Source organism: Elephantulus edwardii, unplaced genomic scaffold, assembly GCF_000299155.1.
Source record: "Elephantulus edwardii isolate Elephantulus edwardi_28Jun2011 unplaced genomic scaffold, EleEdw1.0 scaffold00029, whole genome shotgun sequence".
Taxonomy (NCBI): domain Eukaryota; kingdom Metazoa; phylum Chordata; class Mammalia; order Macroscelidea; family Macroscelididae; genus Elephantulus; species Elephantulus edwardii.
The window spans coordinates 15,647,298-15,667,232 of record NW_006399779.1 but is presented as its reverse complement, the minus strand read 5'-3'; the positions used below and the strand labels follow the sequence as shown (position 1 = coordinate 15,667,232).

General features: G+C 42.3%; 1 protein-coding gene across 1 annotated transcript; it reads left to right on the top strand.

Moving 5' to 3' along the window:
- The first annotated feature begins 5,279 nt into the window (after window positions 1-5,279).
- On the top strand, window positions 5,280-19,200 carry TRAF6 (TNF receptor-associated factor 6, E3 ubiquitin protein ligase). The gene is made up of 6 exons (XM_006883764.1): window positions 5,280-5,575; window positions 9,362-9,512; window positions 10,978-11,136; window positions 12,690-12,761; window positions 16,122-16,199; window positions 18,346-19,200. The coding sequence occupies exons 1-6, from the start codon at window positions 5,280-5,282 to the stop codon at window positions 19,198-19,200; spliced, it is 1,611 nt and encodes a 536-aa protein (XP_006883826.1).
- Window positions 19,201-19,935: the final 735 nt, after the last annotated feature.

The following is a 19,935-nucleotide window of genomic DNA, read 5'->3' as shown; positions in this document are numbered from 1 at the left end:
TGCATGAGATGGATTGACTCAGTGTCTAGGGTAATGGGGGTAAATGTGTCAGAGACATGAGATTGGCTCAAGGTAGAACACAGAGTTCAGAGCTGTTGTACATAGGGTCGCTAAGAGTTGCAGGCAACTTTATGGCACATAACAACATATATGGTCAAATGATACTCTACAAAGAAACAAAACCTATCAAATAGGGTAATGACAACTTCTTCAACAAATGGTGCTGGCAAAACTGGACTACCTTCAGAAAGCTGCACCAAGATCCACACCTCTCACTATATACAAAAATGAACTCAAGGTGGATCAGAGACCTAGGGGTAAACCTCAAAACCATAAACTTCGTAAGAGTCAAAGTGGGACCAAGCTTAGAAGGCCTAGCCCATGGTATAAATGAAGGCTGACAAAAACAATCAGAAATACACAACCAGGAGAGGATAAAATTGGTGAGTGGGACCTTCTAAAGATTAAATCCCTCTGCATATCAGAAACTTTTTCCAGCTGGGTGAAAAGAAAACCTACTGACTGGAAAAAACATTTTGCAGTACATCTCAGACAAGGGTCTCATAACAGAATTTTACAAAAACCTACAGTGCTTCCACAAGGAAAAGACTGATAACACAGTTATAAAATGGGCAAAAGACATGGCAAGATTTTTGACAGAGGAAGATATTCAAATGGCCAACAGACACGTGAAGAAATGCTTAAAATCACTGGCAGTAAGAGAGATGCAAATCAAAACCACAAGGAGATACCTTTCACCCCAGTAGAGGCAAAGTTTAACAGGAAAGCAGACAATAAGTGTTAGAGAAGACGTGGAGAGAGAGAACTCTCATACACTGTTGGTGGGATTGTAAAATGGTACCGCCACTTTTGAAGGCAGTTTTGAATTACCTCAGAAAAGTTGAACATAGGTATTCCATATGACCCTGCTATTCTGCAGCAAGGAATATACCCTGAGAAAACTAGAACTGAAATACAAATGGAGATTTGTACAGCACTGTTTATAACAACATTATTCACCCTCACAAGAACACGGTAACAGCCCAAATGTCCAACCACAATCAAATGGATTGATAAATGATGGTACATTCACATGATGGAATTAACTATGCAACACTTGGGAACAATGATTTTGAAAGTTACTACGCAACTTTGGAGGGATTGAAGAGCATTATGCTGAGTGAACTAACTGTCTTTTAAGGACAAATAGTGCATAACACCTGTAGAAATAGATAACTAGTAAAATGTGTATTAAGATCTGAGGGGGAGAAGAAAGTCCCAAAGGTGAGGATAGCAATATGTAATACACACACACACACACACACACAAACACACACTAACAAAATCAGGTTGGCCAAGATTTAAAGGATAAAATGGACTTAATGTATTCTGGGGTGTACAAAGTAGACTTTCTTTGACATTGGGAGAGTGGAATTAGAGGGCCTCTGATACATACTTAATCAGAATTAACCTTTATAAAGATACATACTCTTTGATTCAGCAGTTACACTTCTAGAAAATTTACCTGAGAAAGTAATTGTGGTGGTGGTGCTAAGTGCCGTCGAGTCATAGGTGACTCCTATTGACTCTGTGAACGAAAGTTCTAGAAACCTGTATAACTTTCATCCTTTCTCCAGGTTCATAGAGTTTCCAGAGGCAAGCTATTTTGAAAGTGGATACTACTCCAGCTTCCAAGCTTGTTTTAATCTGGGAGCTCCACCAAACACTGTCCACCGTGGATACCCATTCTCACATTTGACACATCCGTGTCACAGTGTTCGGCTTCAAAGCAACCACAAGTTAGCTCTGGACAGCAAATGAACATACCAGGGTTACACGACCTAGAAGAATGTTTGACTAAAAACAATTAAAGGCAGGCCTGAGGGTCACGCATAAAACATGGATATGCAAAGGAAAACAGCAAATGCGATAACCACAAGTGTAACATCTGTCCTCAGATTTTGGAGGCGATCAAGGGTACTGTTTTAGGGAGCTCTGGTGATGTAGTCCGTATTGAGTCCTGCGGCTAAGTCAAAGGCTGCCCATGATGTGACATGGCAACTCCACCAGCAGTTCTGCTGGAGAAAGATGGGCAGTCTCTTCCTCTTGGGATTTATAGCCGCAGAAACAAGTTGGAGGGCCATCTGTTGGCCAGAACCAACTCCACACACAGATCAGTGCGAGGATGAGCCACCCTAAAGAGTACCTGCTTCTGCTCCTTACCCCAGCCCGCCTCTCAACCCATAATCCCTTGGAGTCCACATTAGCCATAACAAGGTTTTGCGAACTGGTTTTACCTTTGTAAAAATATTGTGTCAAAATGAACAAAAACAGAGTTCCAAATTTCTTTGCTGATCTTGGAATTTGTTAGCTAAGTAGCCTGTTTATTAACCTTTCTCCATTGCATAGTTTCCCACTTTTGTAAAACCAGTATTGTTGTTTTTATGTACTGTAGAGTCAGAACCGACCCATAGCTGAGCCTTCAGTGGGTTTTCAGAGACAGTTAATTCCACAGGAGGAGAATTCCAATCCTTCTCCTATGGAGCAGCTGTTGGCCTCAAACCACATACCTTCAGGATTGCAGCGCAGCTCCTAGCCACTAGGCCACCAGAGCTCCCTAAAATCAGTATAGAAAAACAAATAATATATAAGACAACATGTAATAGCTCGTCCTCATGCATGGCACAATTTTAAGTGCTTTGTACAGATGAAGACATTCAGTCCCCTCATTAACTCCTAGTGAACTCTGTTATTCCAAGTTTACACATGAGGAAAGTGAAGCACAGAAAAGTTACCCCATTTGTCCCGGTCACATCACACAGCAAATGAAGGGGGGAAAGTTAGATTTACACTGCTCAATTTCAGCACTGCCTCACTGCTCCCTCTCTCTCAACAATTGCTACTCAGCTCAGATCACTTGGAGGAAACGTAAAAGGTACCTGTGGGATAAAAAAGATGAATACTGCTGTCTTATCCCTCCGTTTGGCCAACTGGCAGCCAGGCCTCCACTGTTAAAATGAAATGGGCATGGGCTGATCGTCCACCACCTTGACTGGGGAGTTTACATGTTCATTCTAGAACTCCTTCTGGTACATGATAGAAGTTTTATTTAAAGGCAGTGAATTGCGTGTGAGCATAAAATTCCCACAAAAACCATATTGGTTTCGAATTTAAAAGCATCCACCCACCCTGCTGAAAGCATCCGTTTTCCGTATGCAAACAAAACTTGGCTTGACTTGCCAGTCATTATTATGAAGCATAGTCACTTGACTGGACTGAAAGGCAGAAGGCTGTAAAAGTACACGTTATCAGCTCCATTCTTTCCACATGGTAAAAAAAATCCCCCCACTAACTGTTTGGAAGTATGTAGGGAATTTTCAGTCTCTAGGAAGAAACTGGGCTGAATCACACGCTGATGGCTGCGCCTCATCTCCTGACTGTAGATCCGCTGCTCTTCCTCCGTTTCCTGTTTCTTCACAATACTTTGAAGGAACTTCAGCAATTTGGTTAAGTTTTTTCCCAGTACTTAATGAACACCTGTTATGTGAAAAGGAACTCCTGCATAGTGCAATTGGTTAACTTGCACAATGCCATCCAAACGGAGGGTTCAGTACACGCAGAGACGTCTCGGAAGAAAGCCGGGGAGTTTACTACCTAAAATCAACCACGGAGAAATGGGGTGCCAGTGACACGGGTGAGCTTTAGGTCGTGGGAATAAGCTTGGCAACTGGCGGCCTTAGTGAAAAATCTTGTGGTAGCTGATAAGGATATGGAAAATGAACGTAAACACCGAACTTGAATCATCAGATCATCACTGCTGTTGAGTGTGAATTGCATGGGAAGAGATTGTCATCTGAGCTGCTGGTGGATTTGAACCACTGAGGAAGTGCTGTCTTTGCATTTGCAGTTTCCTATGGACCATCCCACTAAAGCTCCCTCCTTTAATCACAGGAAACTGACATTTAAATATAGAATTATGATATAGATGAATATTGTATGGCATTTTTTTCTTTTCAACTTTTTATGAAATTAATGAAACAAAACCACAGAATCTGTGCGTTAGGTTATCATTTACTTTAAACAACATTATTTAAAAGGGACTAGATCGGGCTTGCAGAATGCTCTGGGAATTCAGGAACTTTTCCCCAGAGAGGTTCGGGACTAGGTTGGGTACCTGTATAGTCTGCATTCTTCCAGGAGCATGAGCACATTCTGATCCTTTTTGATTTGAAGCTGACTGGTGAGAGAGCCTATTGATGCAGGAGAGATCAAGTGATAGATACTTTGAGATGTGGTCAACTCCAGAGCCTCGGGAACAGGCCATGCATCACAGGGTACTTCTACTGGCTTTTGAGGCTAAGCGTAGTACAACAGTTTGGGGTTCTTTTTGTTTTCCTCCAAGGAGCGTATTTACTCTACAGATCTGAAGAAAGGATGGTGATTTGTGTGACTGAATGCCAGCTGTCTTTGAAGAAGTAATACTTCATACTCTCTTTCTACTAGAACATGAACTTCTCTAAGATCCCCGTTTCTCTTTGTGTTCCAGGAGCTTTGCATAGGAAAATTATAAAGTGAGACTCATATAGCATATTACAGAATAGAACTTACTTGAAGTAAGCTCAAAATGCTTTTACATCTTCAGTAAATAACGTTAACACAGCTAATATATATCAAAGTCATTGGCTTGGAGTCTGAGCCAATCATAGCTGAATCTACATTAGTTTTTTTTTTGGGGGGGACTTGTAAATTGCATGGGAGGAGATTGCCCCTCTTTCCTCAGAGCAACTGGTGGATTTGAACTGACAGGGTGGTGCCACCTCTGAATTAACAGACTAGCTCTGTATGGACATGTCACCAGAGCTCTCTGCTAGCGTAGATAGGCGTCAACTAAAAGGTTGTATAGATAAGCTGTCTTTTTTATAAAATTGTTATATCATCAGAAGTTTATCTACACGGAGTACCTATTAGTTAGTTATCTTACATTATACGTGCATATGTATATACCTACATATATTTGTCTATGTATGTATGCTTTAAGAGTAACAGGATGGTGTAAATTGTTAAGTACTTGTCTCTTAACCAGCAGTTGGCAGTTCAAACCATGCAGAAGTAACAGGCTTCTGAAAGGTCACAGTCTTTGAAGCAGTTCTATTCTGCATATGTGGGGCCACCTTGAGCTGAAATTAACTTGACATTAACAAACAAATAGCGTGTATATTAAGGCGATTTTTGTTTTCTTTTTTTTCTCTCTCGCCAGGGCACTTGCTAATCCCGTTACTATGAGTCTGCTAAACTGTGAAAACAGCTGTGGATCCAGCCAGGCTGACAGTGAGTGCTGTGCGGCCATGGCCAGCTCCTGCAGCACCGCAGCCAAAGATGACAGTGTGAGCGGGACCGCCAGCACAGGGAACCTGTCTAGCTCCTTTATGGAAGAGATCCAGGGGTACGACGTGGAGTTCGACCCACCCCTGGAAAGCAAGTACGAATGCCCCATCTGCTTGATGGCATTGCGGGAGGCAGTGCAAACACCATGTGGCCATCGGTTCTGCAAAGCCTGCATCATCAAGTCCATAAGGTACGTGCGCCGGAGAAAGAATAGCGCCCTGTATCTAAAACGAGTACAGAGGATACTGATCAGGAAGTAAATGTTCTACTTAAGCTCCAGTGAATGCTTGTCTGTCACACTTGTAATGGTCATCAGTTCAAATCCAGCAGCCACATTCTATGGCAGAAAGATAGGGCAGTCTGCTCCCTTACAGATTTACAGCCTTAGCAACCCTGTGGTGCCCTCTTCTCTATCCTGTACGGTCATGGTAAGTCTGAGTTGACTTCTCTGGTGCCCTCTGCTCTATCCTTTACGGTCATGGTAAGTCTGAGTTGACTTGGTGGCTCTGGAAGGTAGTGCCCTTCTGCTCTGTCCTGTATGGTCACGGTGAGTCTTAAGTAGACTTGGTGGCAATGGTATAAAGGATATTATTGCTGATGTCAGATCTTGGCTGAAAGCAGAGGATACAGCAAGATATTTACTTGTGTTTGTGCAAAGGCCTCTAACTGATTATGGCTAACAATGGAAAAAATGGAAATCTCTGAACACTTAGTCATATTGCTAGTTTTCTCTGCTGTCCTGAGATCAGATTTATTATACTCATTAACTTCATGAGATACTAAACAAGTCAGCTAACTTGCTAACGATGTAAAATCATCTTTGAAGAGCAAATCTTTTGAGGGACCAGACTGTGCAAAGAAGAATGTGGCATCAGGATCAGAGGAACACTTGTTAAGTACCTGCGTTATGCAGATGACAAACTTGTTTACAAAAAATGAAGAATTAAAGCAGTCAAAGGTAAACATGGTGACCTAACTATGAGTAGCCTTCAGGAGCCCCCATTTTAATGATTACTCTGAAACAGTCACTATTCCACTCAGATGCACAGACGGGACTTTCACTTTATTTCTGGGTCTAGGGCACTGGGTTAGGGAGTTACAGGCCTTCTGTCTTCAGGACTTTCTTCTGGGCGCCATGGGGAAAACCATTCACAGGAAGTGTAGGTAACTGTCATTCCTCTCTACCTGCCTTTGGGTTAGCAACACAACTCCTTAGCCACTAGGCTCCCAAAAGTCTCTGCTCAGAAACTTACCATCTCTAAACATGTTTTCTGTTTACTTTCCAATAAAATGAATATAGACTAATTCCCTCTATGCTTGGGATGAAGCATAACTTAAACTGAAAGGAAGGAAGCATGTGACTGGTTTCAGTTTTGTGGTGTAGAGGGTATACATTGCCTAATGGTGAATTGTTTGGAGTAAGATTTCTCAACTTTGACACTATTCTTGGAATGGGCTGGATTATTCTTTATTGTGAGCGAATGTCTGACGCATATTAGGATGTTTAGCAATAATCCTGACATCTGTACAGGAGCACCACTTAACCACTAAACCCCTTCCTCCCCTCCCCCAACCCCTCCAATTACAGTAATCAAAATAACCCCAGACATCACCAAATATCCCCTGCGCAAAACCACCCCAGGTTGAAGACTACTCATTTAGGCTGCTCAGCTTTTGTTCTGTTTCTAAACATTTTTTTATATTTAATGTGTTAGCATTGTATTTAGGTCCAAGTGGCTCCGCCTTATGGATGTTTGGTTTTCCTGTCCCTGGAAATATGCAGTGTCTTACCATGTGCCATATGCTCAGGAAGATAGCTATTGCTTACCAGTGTTCTGATAGCAAGATACTCATGGGAATATTAGGCCAGTGGTCCAGAAAGAAAGTAAAACCCACAGGAGGAAGTCTGAGCCCTTTTTCTGTCTGATTGTCAGCTATAAAGGGAGCTCTCTTGAGGCTGTCTCCCTAGGGGGCTCCCTGCTAACCCAAATGAATCCACCAGCATCTCTGCAGCACAAAGACGGGCAGCTTCTTCCTGTGTAAGTTACAGCCTCAGAAACCCAATAGAAGGTCAGCTGTGCGTCGGTTCTAACTCGGCACCAGTGATACTGAGTCAGAAATGCCATTTGCTTTGGCTCTGTTTTCTTGGTTTTGCATTTTGCCCCAATGCTGCACACCTTTTTCATTCTCCTCCATTGTGTCTTATAAAAATTACCATTGGCTCTAAGGGGTTTTGTATTTTTTTTTTAAATGATCAAGCCTTTGTTGCATGGTCTCAGAGGGATGCCAGTGATTTGACCACATGCGGACAGAGTCAAAATGGTTGGCACTAATGTTTTTGAGGGTGCTGATGTGAGACTTCTTATTGGTTATGTCATTTAAGAGGTCACAGTTCATCTCCAGCCAATTCCATCTTCTTTTGCAGAGATTACTGATGCTGTGGGCAGTGGCTTTCTGCTAACTTTAATTCTTTGTTTAACTTATTCACTCTTACACTAGCATTACTTGGGTGCATGTTTAGGCAGATTTGTCTCTGGCTTTCTCTGCTTTTCAGAGAATGGTTGACCTTGGACAGCAGTGTCAGAATAACATGCAGTCTGAGAGGCCCCATACAGATCGATTCTTAATTTGCATGGTGATCAGCCATTGGAAGACAGAGCCCCTTATCAGTCACCTTTCCTGGCCATAGGAGCCTGCACTGTGACCTCACCCACGAGAAGAGCTCAGTAAATGTTTGCATGTATGATTACAGCCTGGTGGCTTCCCTGACCACCCTCATTTTGTGAACAAAGATTGAGAAATGTCACAGAAGGTAGAGAGGAATGAGCAATACCTACACTTCCTGTGAATGGTTTTCCCCATAGCGCCCAGAAGAAAGTCCTGAAGACAGAAGGCCTGTAACTCCCTAACCCAGCGCCCTAGACCCAGAAATAAAGTGAAAGCTCTGTCTGTGCATCTGAGTGGAATAGTGACTGTTTCAGAGTAATTGTTAAAATGTGAGCTTCTGTCGCCATGTTTACCTTTGACTGTGCAGCACCCTGTAGATACGGTGTAAACGTTGAGTAGCTTCTGTCGTTCCAGCTCCCAGTTCTGTTATACAGCTGTTGACAAAATGGGGAGCTCTGCCAGTGTAGTTGTAGGGAGTCGTCCCGCTAACCTAATGGGGGTCGGTACCAGTCCACCGGCAGCTCCATGGGAGAAAAACAATCTTCTCTTGTACCGTTTGCTGCCTCTGAAAACCAGCTGGAGGTCAGCGGTGAGTCGGCTCTGCCAGGACACCAGTGAGTTGAGTTTTGTTGATTGACAGAGTCCTGGCAGAGCGCCTGCATTGTCATAGTTAGTGTTACCTGGGAGCAGCGCAGTGTCCTCACCCACAGTGAATTCTCACCATCCCCGAGGGAGACCTGGAGCCCGAGCCTGACCAGCACACCTCAGGTGTAGCTGCCACTTGTCAGTAGAGGTTGTTAATAAGGCTGAACGAGATCATGTTACTCCTTCCCTCAGATTGGTGGGATGGTTCTTTTGTTATTATTAGAGCAAAGCAGTGGGGCTTCCAGGCTGAGATGTTCACGGAAGAAAGACCTGGTGATCTACTTCAGTGACTAGTCAGTGACCCCGCAGTGAGGTCCCCACAGGTGTGGGGATAACAGCATTGGTTCTCTTGGGCCTACGATCACCATGAGTGGCAGCCACCAGACTGCTGGGTAGCAGCCGCAGCTTTGTTTCATGTCCTGCCAATCAGAATATCATTGGTTCAGTTAATTATTTGGCTGGAATCTGTTGCAAGACAGTACTAGTTGTGCTCATTTCTTTTATGTGCATTTTGGTGATGTTGGCCAGTGTATTATGTTAAGTTATTCTCCCTTAGGAAATTATAAATGGAGGCTTTATATGTGTTCAATTAAAGTTGTTCGATTTTCTCTTATAAATGCTTATTTAAAGCTACTAACTCTACGTGTCTTACTTGTTCCTTCAGGGATGCAGGCCACAAATGTCCAGTGGACAATGAGATCCTGCTGGAAAATCAACTGTTTCCTGACAATTTTGCAAAACGAGAGATTCTTTCTCTGATGGTGAAGTGTCCTAATGCAGGTTGTTTACACAAGATGGAACTAAGGCAGCTAGAGGTACTAACTAGCACCATTCACATGCATACAGGACAATTGAAAGGTGGCTTGCTGTGTCTGTCCATTTGCTGACAATGGTAGCACAAACAGTTAAGTCCTTGATTACTAGCCAAAAGATTGGTGGTTCAAACTCACCCAGAGACAGCGTGCAAGAAAGGTCTTGCCAGGGAGCACTGGTGACCTAGTGACAAGAAGCTGCACTGCACTCCCAGACATGTGGTTTCAATCTACCAGATGCTCTGCTGGAGGAGGGGCAATCTCCTATACCAGTCAGAACCTATTTGATGGTACACATAAAAAAAAAAAAAGAAAGAAAGAAAGGTCTTCCCATCTTCTTCTGGAAGTTTGCAGCCTTGAAAACCCCATGGGACAGTTCTGTCCACATGTTGGGTCACCATGAGTTAGAACTGACTTTGATGGCAATAAAAACGTTATATAATAATTGGATACTTCAACCCTTTGATTTTTTAATAGAAATAGAAACCAGAAATTTCTTCTCTCCTCTATTCCAGTGTTGACCTAGGATAATAAAAGCAAGATCCATATTCTACCAGTTTTCAACAGCATTGTTGTGGATAGGTGCTGTCGAGTCGAATACAACCCATAGTGATCCTATGAACAAAAGATCTGAACCCTGTTCTATAAGTATCCTTGTGCCTTTAGTGTTCATAAGGTTTGCAAAGGCTTGTTGTCTAAGCTGATCCTGCTTCCACGACAATCTTAATCTGGTAGCTCTACCAAACCCTGTCCACCATGAGTAAACTTAGGGCATTTTACACTCTAGTGGCACAGCTTTCAGTATCACAGTAAACCCAAGTTATCTTAGTACAGCAAACTGACAGACAAGTGCTGTGAACAGCATTATAGTCAGTAAAACTGAAGAAGGATATTTTAAATACAAGTTTCCACATTCTAATCCTGTAAATTTATTTTGAACCAAGTTAAGAATTCACACACAGTCTTCATCTCAGTACTTTTTAAAATAATATCTTTCATTGATGGCTGGATAGATATTAATTATAGCTGGATTACTCAAAGCAATCAAATAATAAAGTTTGTTTTTAAACTAAATCAATTCTTAGCTTGGTGATTGACAACAAGGAATTAAATATTGATACTGTTCTACTTGAAGCAAAATGTTGAGGATGAATTTGTAGGATGCCTTCTTTACTCAGCTCTTTCTGAAGCATTGCCCACTTGGCCTCTGCTAAATTGATAATCAGGAAATGTTAACTTCTTCCCAACTCTTTCTTCTTTAGGATTCACATTCTTGGAATAAACTTTCTATTCACAATGATTACTTGGAAGAATTTATATTGATAAAAGCCTACATACTGTGAATTGTTCTGTGCTATGCATTCTACAAAAGTTACTTATAGTAGAAATGAGAATATTCTGAAAAGAAGTTATGCTTAGCAGATGTCTTCAAATCTGGGCAAAACTGACATGATTTTTTTTTCTATAGGCCCATCAAGCACTTTGTGACTTTGCTCTTGTGGATTGTCCCCAGTGTCAGCGTCCCGTCCAAAAGCGCCAGGAGAAAATGCACATGCGCTTGGAGTGTCCAAGGAGACAGATTTCTTGTGGGAACTGCTTAAAAGTCATCCCTTTTGAAGAGAAAGAGGCATGTATTTACTTGGAATTGTTAATTACAGTACTGCTAAAAAATGTTTGTGTTGAAGGACTGTTTCAGGAGAATAGTAAGGTCTGTCACTCCAACAGCATTGTCAACTTTTGGACGACTGATTTTCAGGAAAGAAAAAAATGTTCAGTTAGTCACATTACTGAATCAGCGTAGAGTTTATATTTGCATGTCTGTCTTAGAAAGCATACTACGACTTGTTATTCTCATAGATCTGCAAGTAGTAAAAGCTGTTGGGAAGAGCTTAAAAGCTGATCTGCCTGCCTGTGTGTAATTGTAATGACCAGTCTGGTATTACAGACAAATAATGGGATAATTACTGGATAGAGTTTACACAGAATTATTTGGAAAAAAGATGGGTCATTAAAACGCTTACAGAGCATAAAATAAAGCCTATGAAATCTGTTCACTTTAGAATAGCTCACTGAGCTATACAATTTTAATGTGTGCACATCTCTCTCTCTCTCTCTCTCTGTGTTTCTCTCTCTATATATATATGTATGTATGTCTACACTCCAATTAAAAAGCTTATTTTCTTTTTTTTAAAAAAGTTTCATAGAGCCTGACAACATCATTATCTGTGATAGAACACTTTGTTGTTGTTCTATTAATAGTATGCGTCACTTGGCTCGCACTAAGATCCTAGCTACTGAATCCCTATCCTAGGTCCTCTTTACTAAGATAATGTATGAATTATTTTGTAAGAATGTAAATTAATATTCTTTTATAACCACTACTTAGCTGTGTCCTTATAAATTTATATTGCTGGTTTTCTCTGCTGTCCTGAGATCAGAGTTATTATACTCATTAACTTCATGAGATACTGAACAAGTCAGCTAACTTGCTCACAGTATAAAAAGTATCGTGCCCAACAATCATTTTAAAAAATTAAATAAGACCAGCAAAAGGTCTCTCTTCATGTAGCATACAACTTAGTGGGGAAAGAAGAAAGAATAAGCTAAAAATTGCTTATGAATTTTAAGAAAAGTTGTAAATAAGTCTGAGTCAAATTAGAGTAAATGGATGTATCTAGCCTAACCTTCCAGAAGTAAGATAAGCTTGACTTGCAAAGCTAATTATTTCTTGCTAAATTAATGCTTTTGTGGCCTTGAAAACCTGGAGCATATGAGAACCTGGGCCAACAAAGCCTCGTGTCCTAATAATACTTTTCTTCATCAACTCTCCTTGACAGGAATTCTAATTAAATCGTCATGCCACTGCTAGAAATTTTTGGAACAAGGGTGCCTTTGGAGAATTACAGTGTTGGCAAACAGTGTCCAAACTAGTCACAGATGCTTTGCCTCAGCTGGGAAGAAAGTGCTAGAAAAGATTCTCTTGTGCATACTGTTTTACTCATTTAAAGAGCTGGAGGGCTGGATGAATCTATATTACTATACCAGCAAAGGAGGCTAACCTTTGTAAAATAATCTCACATTTTCACTTCATACAACTCAATATCCTTAATTTTTTCATATTGAAAAGCTTCTGCGTTTAAGTAGATTTTCTCATATTCTTCTCTTTTAAACAAAATTTAGATCCATGACCAGAATTGTCCCTTGGCCAATGTCATCTGTGAATACTGCAACACCATGCTCATCCGAGAACAGGTATAATAACTCCCTTTAATAAATTATTCTTCCCATAAATGAAAGAGTGAGTTTGTTTTTTAATTGAAAGTTTAAATAAGGTAAAATAAGTACAGATTGTGTTAGAACTGTGTGGAAATTTTAACACCTGCTAATATTTTTTACAAAACAACTTTCAGGAAGGACAGAGTAGTCCTTTTTACTAAACATTCCTAGGTCATTAACTAATGTAACCTCTATGTTTGTGCATATTGTTAAAGACAGAAACTTTAGCAAATACATATATCATACATATTATGAAATGAGAATCATAGCTCTCCAGAGCCTCACTGATGAGTAACATTGAAATAGAAGGAAAAAAGTCTGATCAGTTGTTCTCTTCCATCGAGTTGAGTACAGCTCGAATCAACCCCGTGAATAACAGACTGAACCCTGTCCTGTGCCATCCTCATCATCTCCGACACATTTAAACCGGCTGCTGCACTCGCTATATCAGTCCTTCTTATTGAGGGATCTTCTTATCTTTCACTGACCCTCTGCCTTTCCAAGCAGGAAATGCTACTTCCTAGCAAAATGCCCAAAGTATGAGAGGTGAAGATGCTTCACCATCTTTGCCTCCAAGGAGCACTCACTCTGGCTGTACTTTTTCCAAAACATACCTGTTTCTTATTTTAGGAGGGATATTCAGTACCCTTCTCCAACACCACAGTTCAGGTCCTCAATTCTTTTCCTGTCATCTTTATTCCTTATCCAGCTCTCACATGCATAGCAAGTGGTTGAAAAGACCATGGCCTGAATCAGGCACACTTTAGTGTTCAGATTGACATCATTGCTTTTTAGTATTTTGGAGAGGTCCCTGACAGCAGACTGGCTCAATGCAGTATATCTCCTGACCTCATTATTTGTAGTCCCTAAAGTATGGATGGAGCTTTGGTAGACTAGTGGCAAAAAGATGCACTGCAATCCTGAAGGCACACGGTTCCATGGGAGAAAGATGGGCAGTCCCCTCCTGTGCAGTTAACTGCCTCTGAAACCCCACTGGAGGGTCAGCTGTGAGTCTATTCTGACTAGATGGTACACAAATGACAAAGTATGTTGGAAAGTTTTAAGAGCTAGGTGCCACTGGTAGGCCAGTGTCACAAGTAGAATGAAATATTTTTTTATTACTAATGCCAAGCCTCCAAAGCCCTTATTATCAAGTTGACTTCATAGCAGCCCTATAGGATAAAGCAGTATTGTCCCATAAAGGTAGGAAGTCTGTAGCTGTGTAAGGAAGCAATGGCCTCATCTCTCTCCCCGGATCACCCAGGGAGCTCAAACCAGTGCCTTTTTTGGTTAGCAGGCAGTCACACTTAACTCTCTAGTCACCTGGGCTCCTTTGATTATTGCTGGAGAAAGGAAAATTCCAGCTAATTGCTATCATCTGACATTTGAAGAATCTACCCACAAAATATTAGTCACTATTTCATACACCCTTAGAATTTGCAAACCCAGAGATCCCTATTGATTACCTTCATAAACAGAAGCGAGCAGAACCTGTCACTCAGCTAAACCTTTCCGCTTGTGTTCGAGTGCTTCATTTTTTCCAGCAGTCTACATTTGAAAGGGCTGGATTTTTTTCCTCATGAAGTTCCACCTCCCCACTTCTCCTTTTTGCTGTGTTTTAATATTTAAAGGAAACTGTACAGTTCATTTAAAGCTCAGCAAATACAAGACTTAGTATAGAGGGAAAACTCCAGGCTCAGAAGACCTGGGTTTGATCTTGGTCGTGCTCCTTATTTGCTCTTTTATCTCTGGTGAGAGGTTTTTATTCTAGATCAGGAGTCCGCCACCTGTGACCCACTAACCAACTCTAGCCTGCTTACTAATGTTTGTATATAACATCTTACCGGACCTCTCATTTTCAATCCTGGGTGGTGCTCCTGCAGGAATCGAAAGCAGGACTTTCAGTTAGGGCCTGTCCATGTGTGCCCACAGCAGCATATTCATTCACAAGAGCCAAGGGGGACATGGCCCCCACATGTCTCAGTAGCTACGGAAAGCTCAAAATGAATTGTGCTACATATGCAGTGGAGCATTGTTTCCCCTAAAATGAGAAGAACTAATGACGTTCTGATCCACACGGCAGTGTGGACATACCTCAGGAATCATATACCAATCATATACACGAAAGTCCACAGAATGTGTAATTTCATACATATGAAATATCCTGAATGCATAAATTCATATTCAGAGAACAAAGACTTGTAGTTGCCAGGGACTGGAGTTGGGGCGAGTAAAGAGAAACTGCTTAGGAAACTAAGGGGTTTGCTGTGGACTGATGGAGATGTTTTGGTACTAGCTAGGGGTGGTAGTTACCTGGCTCTTTGAATGTACCTGTCACTGAACGGTTCACTTTGAAGTGGTTCATTTTGTGTTCCGTAAATTCCACCTCTGTGTCTGTCTCTTTCTCATATTTTATTAGAACACAATGATGTCCATGTATTTGTATTGCTCCCAGCCGCCTCCGCACTCAGGTGGTAGACTTGAGCCCTTGGGACAGTGACCATTTTGCCCACAAAGCAGAAGACCCTTTACAGAATTTACTTCGTGCTTCTTTACAAAAAGACCTTTGCTAGCCTCTGTTCTAGATTATCGGTTTCCTCTTGTAAAACTGGACCAGATGGTCTCCACAGTCATTTCGGCTGATTATTTCTGACTGGTGCCAAACCAAATTTGGCACCACTTTCAAAGAATAAGATTCTGTATGACAAACAACTCTCACCTTAGAAAATGGGTTTTATTGTCCCTAGATCAAAACTTTGTGATTACAGCTTGTATTAATATGCTCAAAGCACCTTGTAACACATGCGCCTCCCTCTCGTAGCTCAGTCCTGCCCATGTTAACAAATGCGTAAGAAGAGTTAGGAAAGGCGGGACTGAGGGAGCAGCGGGCACCATCAGTGGCTCTGGTGTGCACATTGTACACACTGCTCACAGTGGACCCACTGACCTCACTCCTGTCACAGGCGAGAGCCCGGATGGAGTTTGTCGTTGCTTTCTCCTCTAAGCTGCCACTAGAGGGTGACAGTTCTCAGCAGTAGCCGCAATTACATGTTCTTTAAATGAGCTTTGTGTAGTGCTCTGCGGAAGGGGCGGGGATGATGCTGTAAGATGTTGCCATTTCCTTTCTCTGGAGACTTTTCAAAGTAAATATTTTCATCTTTGTGGGCTCTATGGTTCCTGCCACAGGTAACTCAGCCCTGCCATTGTGGCACAAAAGCAACTATAGATAATCGTGTAAATGTTTAAGGGAAATGTAAACCTGTTAAGAATGAGCTCATCAAAGTAGAGTATGATATACAGGGGCAAACATTTCTCACCCTTTGTTTTGGATTACAGATGCCTAATCATTATGATCTGGACTGTCCTACAGCCCCGATTGCGTGTACCTTCAGTATTTTTGGTTGCCTTGACAAGGTAAGGGCTATTTCCATTTACGTCTCAAATACGGATCAAGACTGTTCTGTTACCTACTGTTGTTGTTGATTGTCTTCGAGTTGAGCACGACTCATAGTGACCCTATGAACAGAAGCCCCTCTACAACTGTCGACATTTATCGAAATTCATAGAGTTTCCGGAGGCATGTTGTTTACTAGGCGGATGCTACTATAGGTGTAGAGTAATAGCAGCAGGAACATCGATCCTTATTAAACAGCATGACAAATTATATACACAGATGCTCTGAACAGAAGCAAATGTACACTTTGCAGTTCTTGACAAAGGCAGTCAGGCAGACTTGACCAAACAGGATGCCTGGGTGAGATCTTGACAGAGGAAGAAGAATTGTCGAGGAACACAAAGGAAGGAAGGCTGGCGAGACAGCAGCCACAGTGAATTAGTCACCGAGCGGTAGTGTGGAAGGGCCACAGTGATGTTGAGAAGAACAGTGCCTGCAGCTACTAAGAAATACTCATGTCCGCAATGAGAACCATGATGCGCTTAGAGATGGAGAGGTGAGGCGTGTTCAGGAGGAGACGTTGTGATGCCGTAGGTATGATGGCTGAAGGAGAGGAAGGTATCTAGAATGCCCCTGGGTTTTAGAAGACGAACTGAGTGGAGGTAGAAAAGAATTCTTTCCTTTTGAGTGGTGTGGAGTCTGCCCCAGCTGTGGAATATTTAGGGCTAAATGGCCAGTGTGCATCGTGTGATTTGTAACCTCAGAAGGGAAGGGTAACACTTTGGGGAAGCCCTTAACTCCTGGTGAAGAACCCTGATGGCCACTGACCGGAAGGTCACTGGTTCCAGCACTCGTGGGAGCGAGGCTTGGCAGTGGCTCCCATAAAGACTGACAGCCCCAGACACCCCGGGCCCTGTCGACTTGACAGCAGTGGGTTTGGGTAACTCCTGGTGATAATTGAAGGTGTGATTGAGATGCTGTCGAGTGTAAACAGGAAAGAGAACTAGACGCCATGAGTGAGTAGTGTTGTTTTGTTGTTGTTGATGTTGTTGCCACGTAGTTAGCCGTGACTCATAGCGACCCTGTCCTTTGCCAGCGTCATGGTCTCGGCCTGCTCCAGCCCATGGTTGCAGGCAGTATTAGGACACTGAAAGCAGGCATGGAGAAATAGGGTTAGCCTCCAGAATTCGCTTCAGATCTGTTCATCACAGCATCAGATGTCTGCAGTTGGTCTTTGTCCAGAGAATGAGTACACTTTCACTTTTTCCATTATACAGAGGTTTTTTCTAACCTTACAGTAAAAGTCTAATAATTTAAAAACTAAAATGAGCAAAATGGTAAAGAGTATAATTACATTTTGTAGGAAAATTATGTGTATGTGAATGAATAAATAAAAGACGTAAGAAAAAAACTTAAGCTATTAAAGGTAGGTAAGTAGGGAGGGAGGGAGGGAGGTACGATTGTAAAACCTCGCTCATTCCAGCTGAGTCAGAACTGACTTCTGACCCTCCAGCGAGTTCTTAAAGATGATAAATTACGCAGGAGGAGATTGCCCATCTTTCTCAAGTAGAGAAGAGCTGCTGATGGATTCGAACCATCAGAGAGGCACCCCCTTTCAGTTAGCTCAGCTCCCTGTGGACCCCACCCCTGGAGCTCCCTTAGGTAAGCTAAGGGGTAACTTCTTTCCTTTTTGACCAGTCTTTTCCATTTTTGTATTATACCACTGAGTTGCTTTTATAATAAAATTGTTAAATCATAAATACTTTTCATAAACATAGTCAAGAAAGATTCCCGTTTGCAATAGATTAACATGAAAATGAGGAACCGGGTATACTTTTAAACGGTGGGTGCGTGCCATTCAGAGTACAGGTAACATCAGTTCTGGAGAAGAGGAGAGTCATCTGAGTCTGAAGAGAAAACAGGTGTAGGAACTGACACTTCTGTAGGTGGAACAGACCAGATTTGAATGAAAACAGAGCCTCATATAGCCTCACATTTTCAGTGAATTTGAGAGGCAGGGTCATCTTATTGAGATAAGAATAATGCAAGCAAAGGAAAGGCCTAGGAGACTGAGGAAAGTGGTGGCGTTATGTTATTTGCAGATCCTTCCTTGTTCCTGGCCAGGTCCTTGTGTGCACAGTGTCTAAGACTTGTGTTGGTTTGTAGATGCAGAGGAATCACCTGGCGCGCCACCTGCAGGAGAACACTCAGTCGCACATGCGGATGCTGGCCCAGGCCGTTCAGAACCTGAGCCTCGCCTTAACTCCTGCCGTGCCTCCGTGTGACGTACATCCATACGAGTCTTCCTCTGGGTGCCATCCAGAGGTCCGGGATTTCCAAGAAACCATCCAGCAGTTAGAGTCTCGCCTCGTAAGACAAGACCATCAAATCCGAGAGCTGACTGCGAAAATGGAAACTCAGAGCATGTATGTCGGTGAGCTCAAGCGAACGATCCGGACCCTGGAGGACAGAGTCACCGAAGCAGAAGCGCAGCAGTGCAGCGGGATTTACCTCTGGAAGATCAGCAACTTCTCGATGCACTTGAAATCTCAAGAAGAGGAGAGGCCCGTCGTCATCCACAGCCCTGGCTTCTACACTGGCAAACCTGGTTACAAACTGTGCATGCGCCTCCACCTCCAGTTACCAACAGCCCCGCGCTGTGCAAACTACATCTCCCTCTTTGTCCACACGATGCAGGGCGAGTATGACAGCCACCTGCCTTGGCCCTTCCAGGGCACAATCCGCCTTACGATTCTAGACCAGTCAGAAACACCCATAAGGCAAAACCATGAGGAGATCATGGATGCCAAGCCAGAGCTGCTCGCCTTCCAGCGTCCCACAATCCCACGGAACCCAAAGGGCTTTGGCTACGTGACGTTCATGCACCTGGATGCCTTAAGACAAAGAACCTTCGTTAAGGATGATACATTACTGGTGCGCTGTGAGGTCTCGACCCGCTTTGACATGGGCAGCCTCCGCAGGGAGGGCTTTCAGCCCCGAAGTACTGACGCAGGGGTATAGCATCACCTCATTAATTCAAAACAGTCTGAGGAAGCAGTGCCTTTTCCTACCCTGTTCTCAGGGGTAATGTACAACTGGAAAAAGATTGGGAAAGATGGAATAGCTACCAGTGAATGTTTGTAGAGAAGTCATCACTTCTTGCTGTTAAAGATCTAACAGTTTTTTCCTTGGTAATCTCCATGTTCCATAGTTTTCAAAAACATTACACCTGAATTGCGGATGGCATATTGCAGCTATTGTGTTTATTAGTATACCTCTTTGTCGTGCCTTCTTGGGCTGTTGTTCCAATGTGTTTTATTATCAGAAAGCCCAGAATCAGAGTAGTAAAACTTAAAACTGTCTTCCTCCTAAAAGAACAACTTTCCTTAAAACTTCAGTATATTTTTATAGTGTTATATGTAATATATTAAACTTGAGAATCACTACCCTGTTACGCTGGTGCCAGAAAGAAGAGTTTTTCCTTTTGAGTTCTCATTTTATTTGACCACCTATAGATTTCAAAGGAGTTGAGCCATAATCTTGGGAAAGCTTAAGTTCTCATCAGCCTGGGTTCCCCCAGGGTGTTAGAAGGATATTCAGGGACTAGCCTAAACCCTAAATATAACCTGATGTACTTAGTGTGAACATGTCTGTTGAATATGACTCGTTTAAGTGTTTTATTCTGCCTTACACATATATATTTATATATATCTATATATATATTTATCTCCTGAGGCCATGAGGTAACATCTTTGA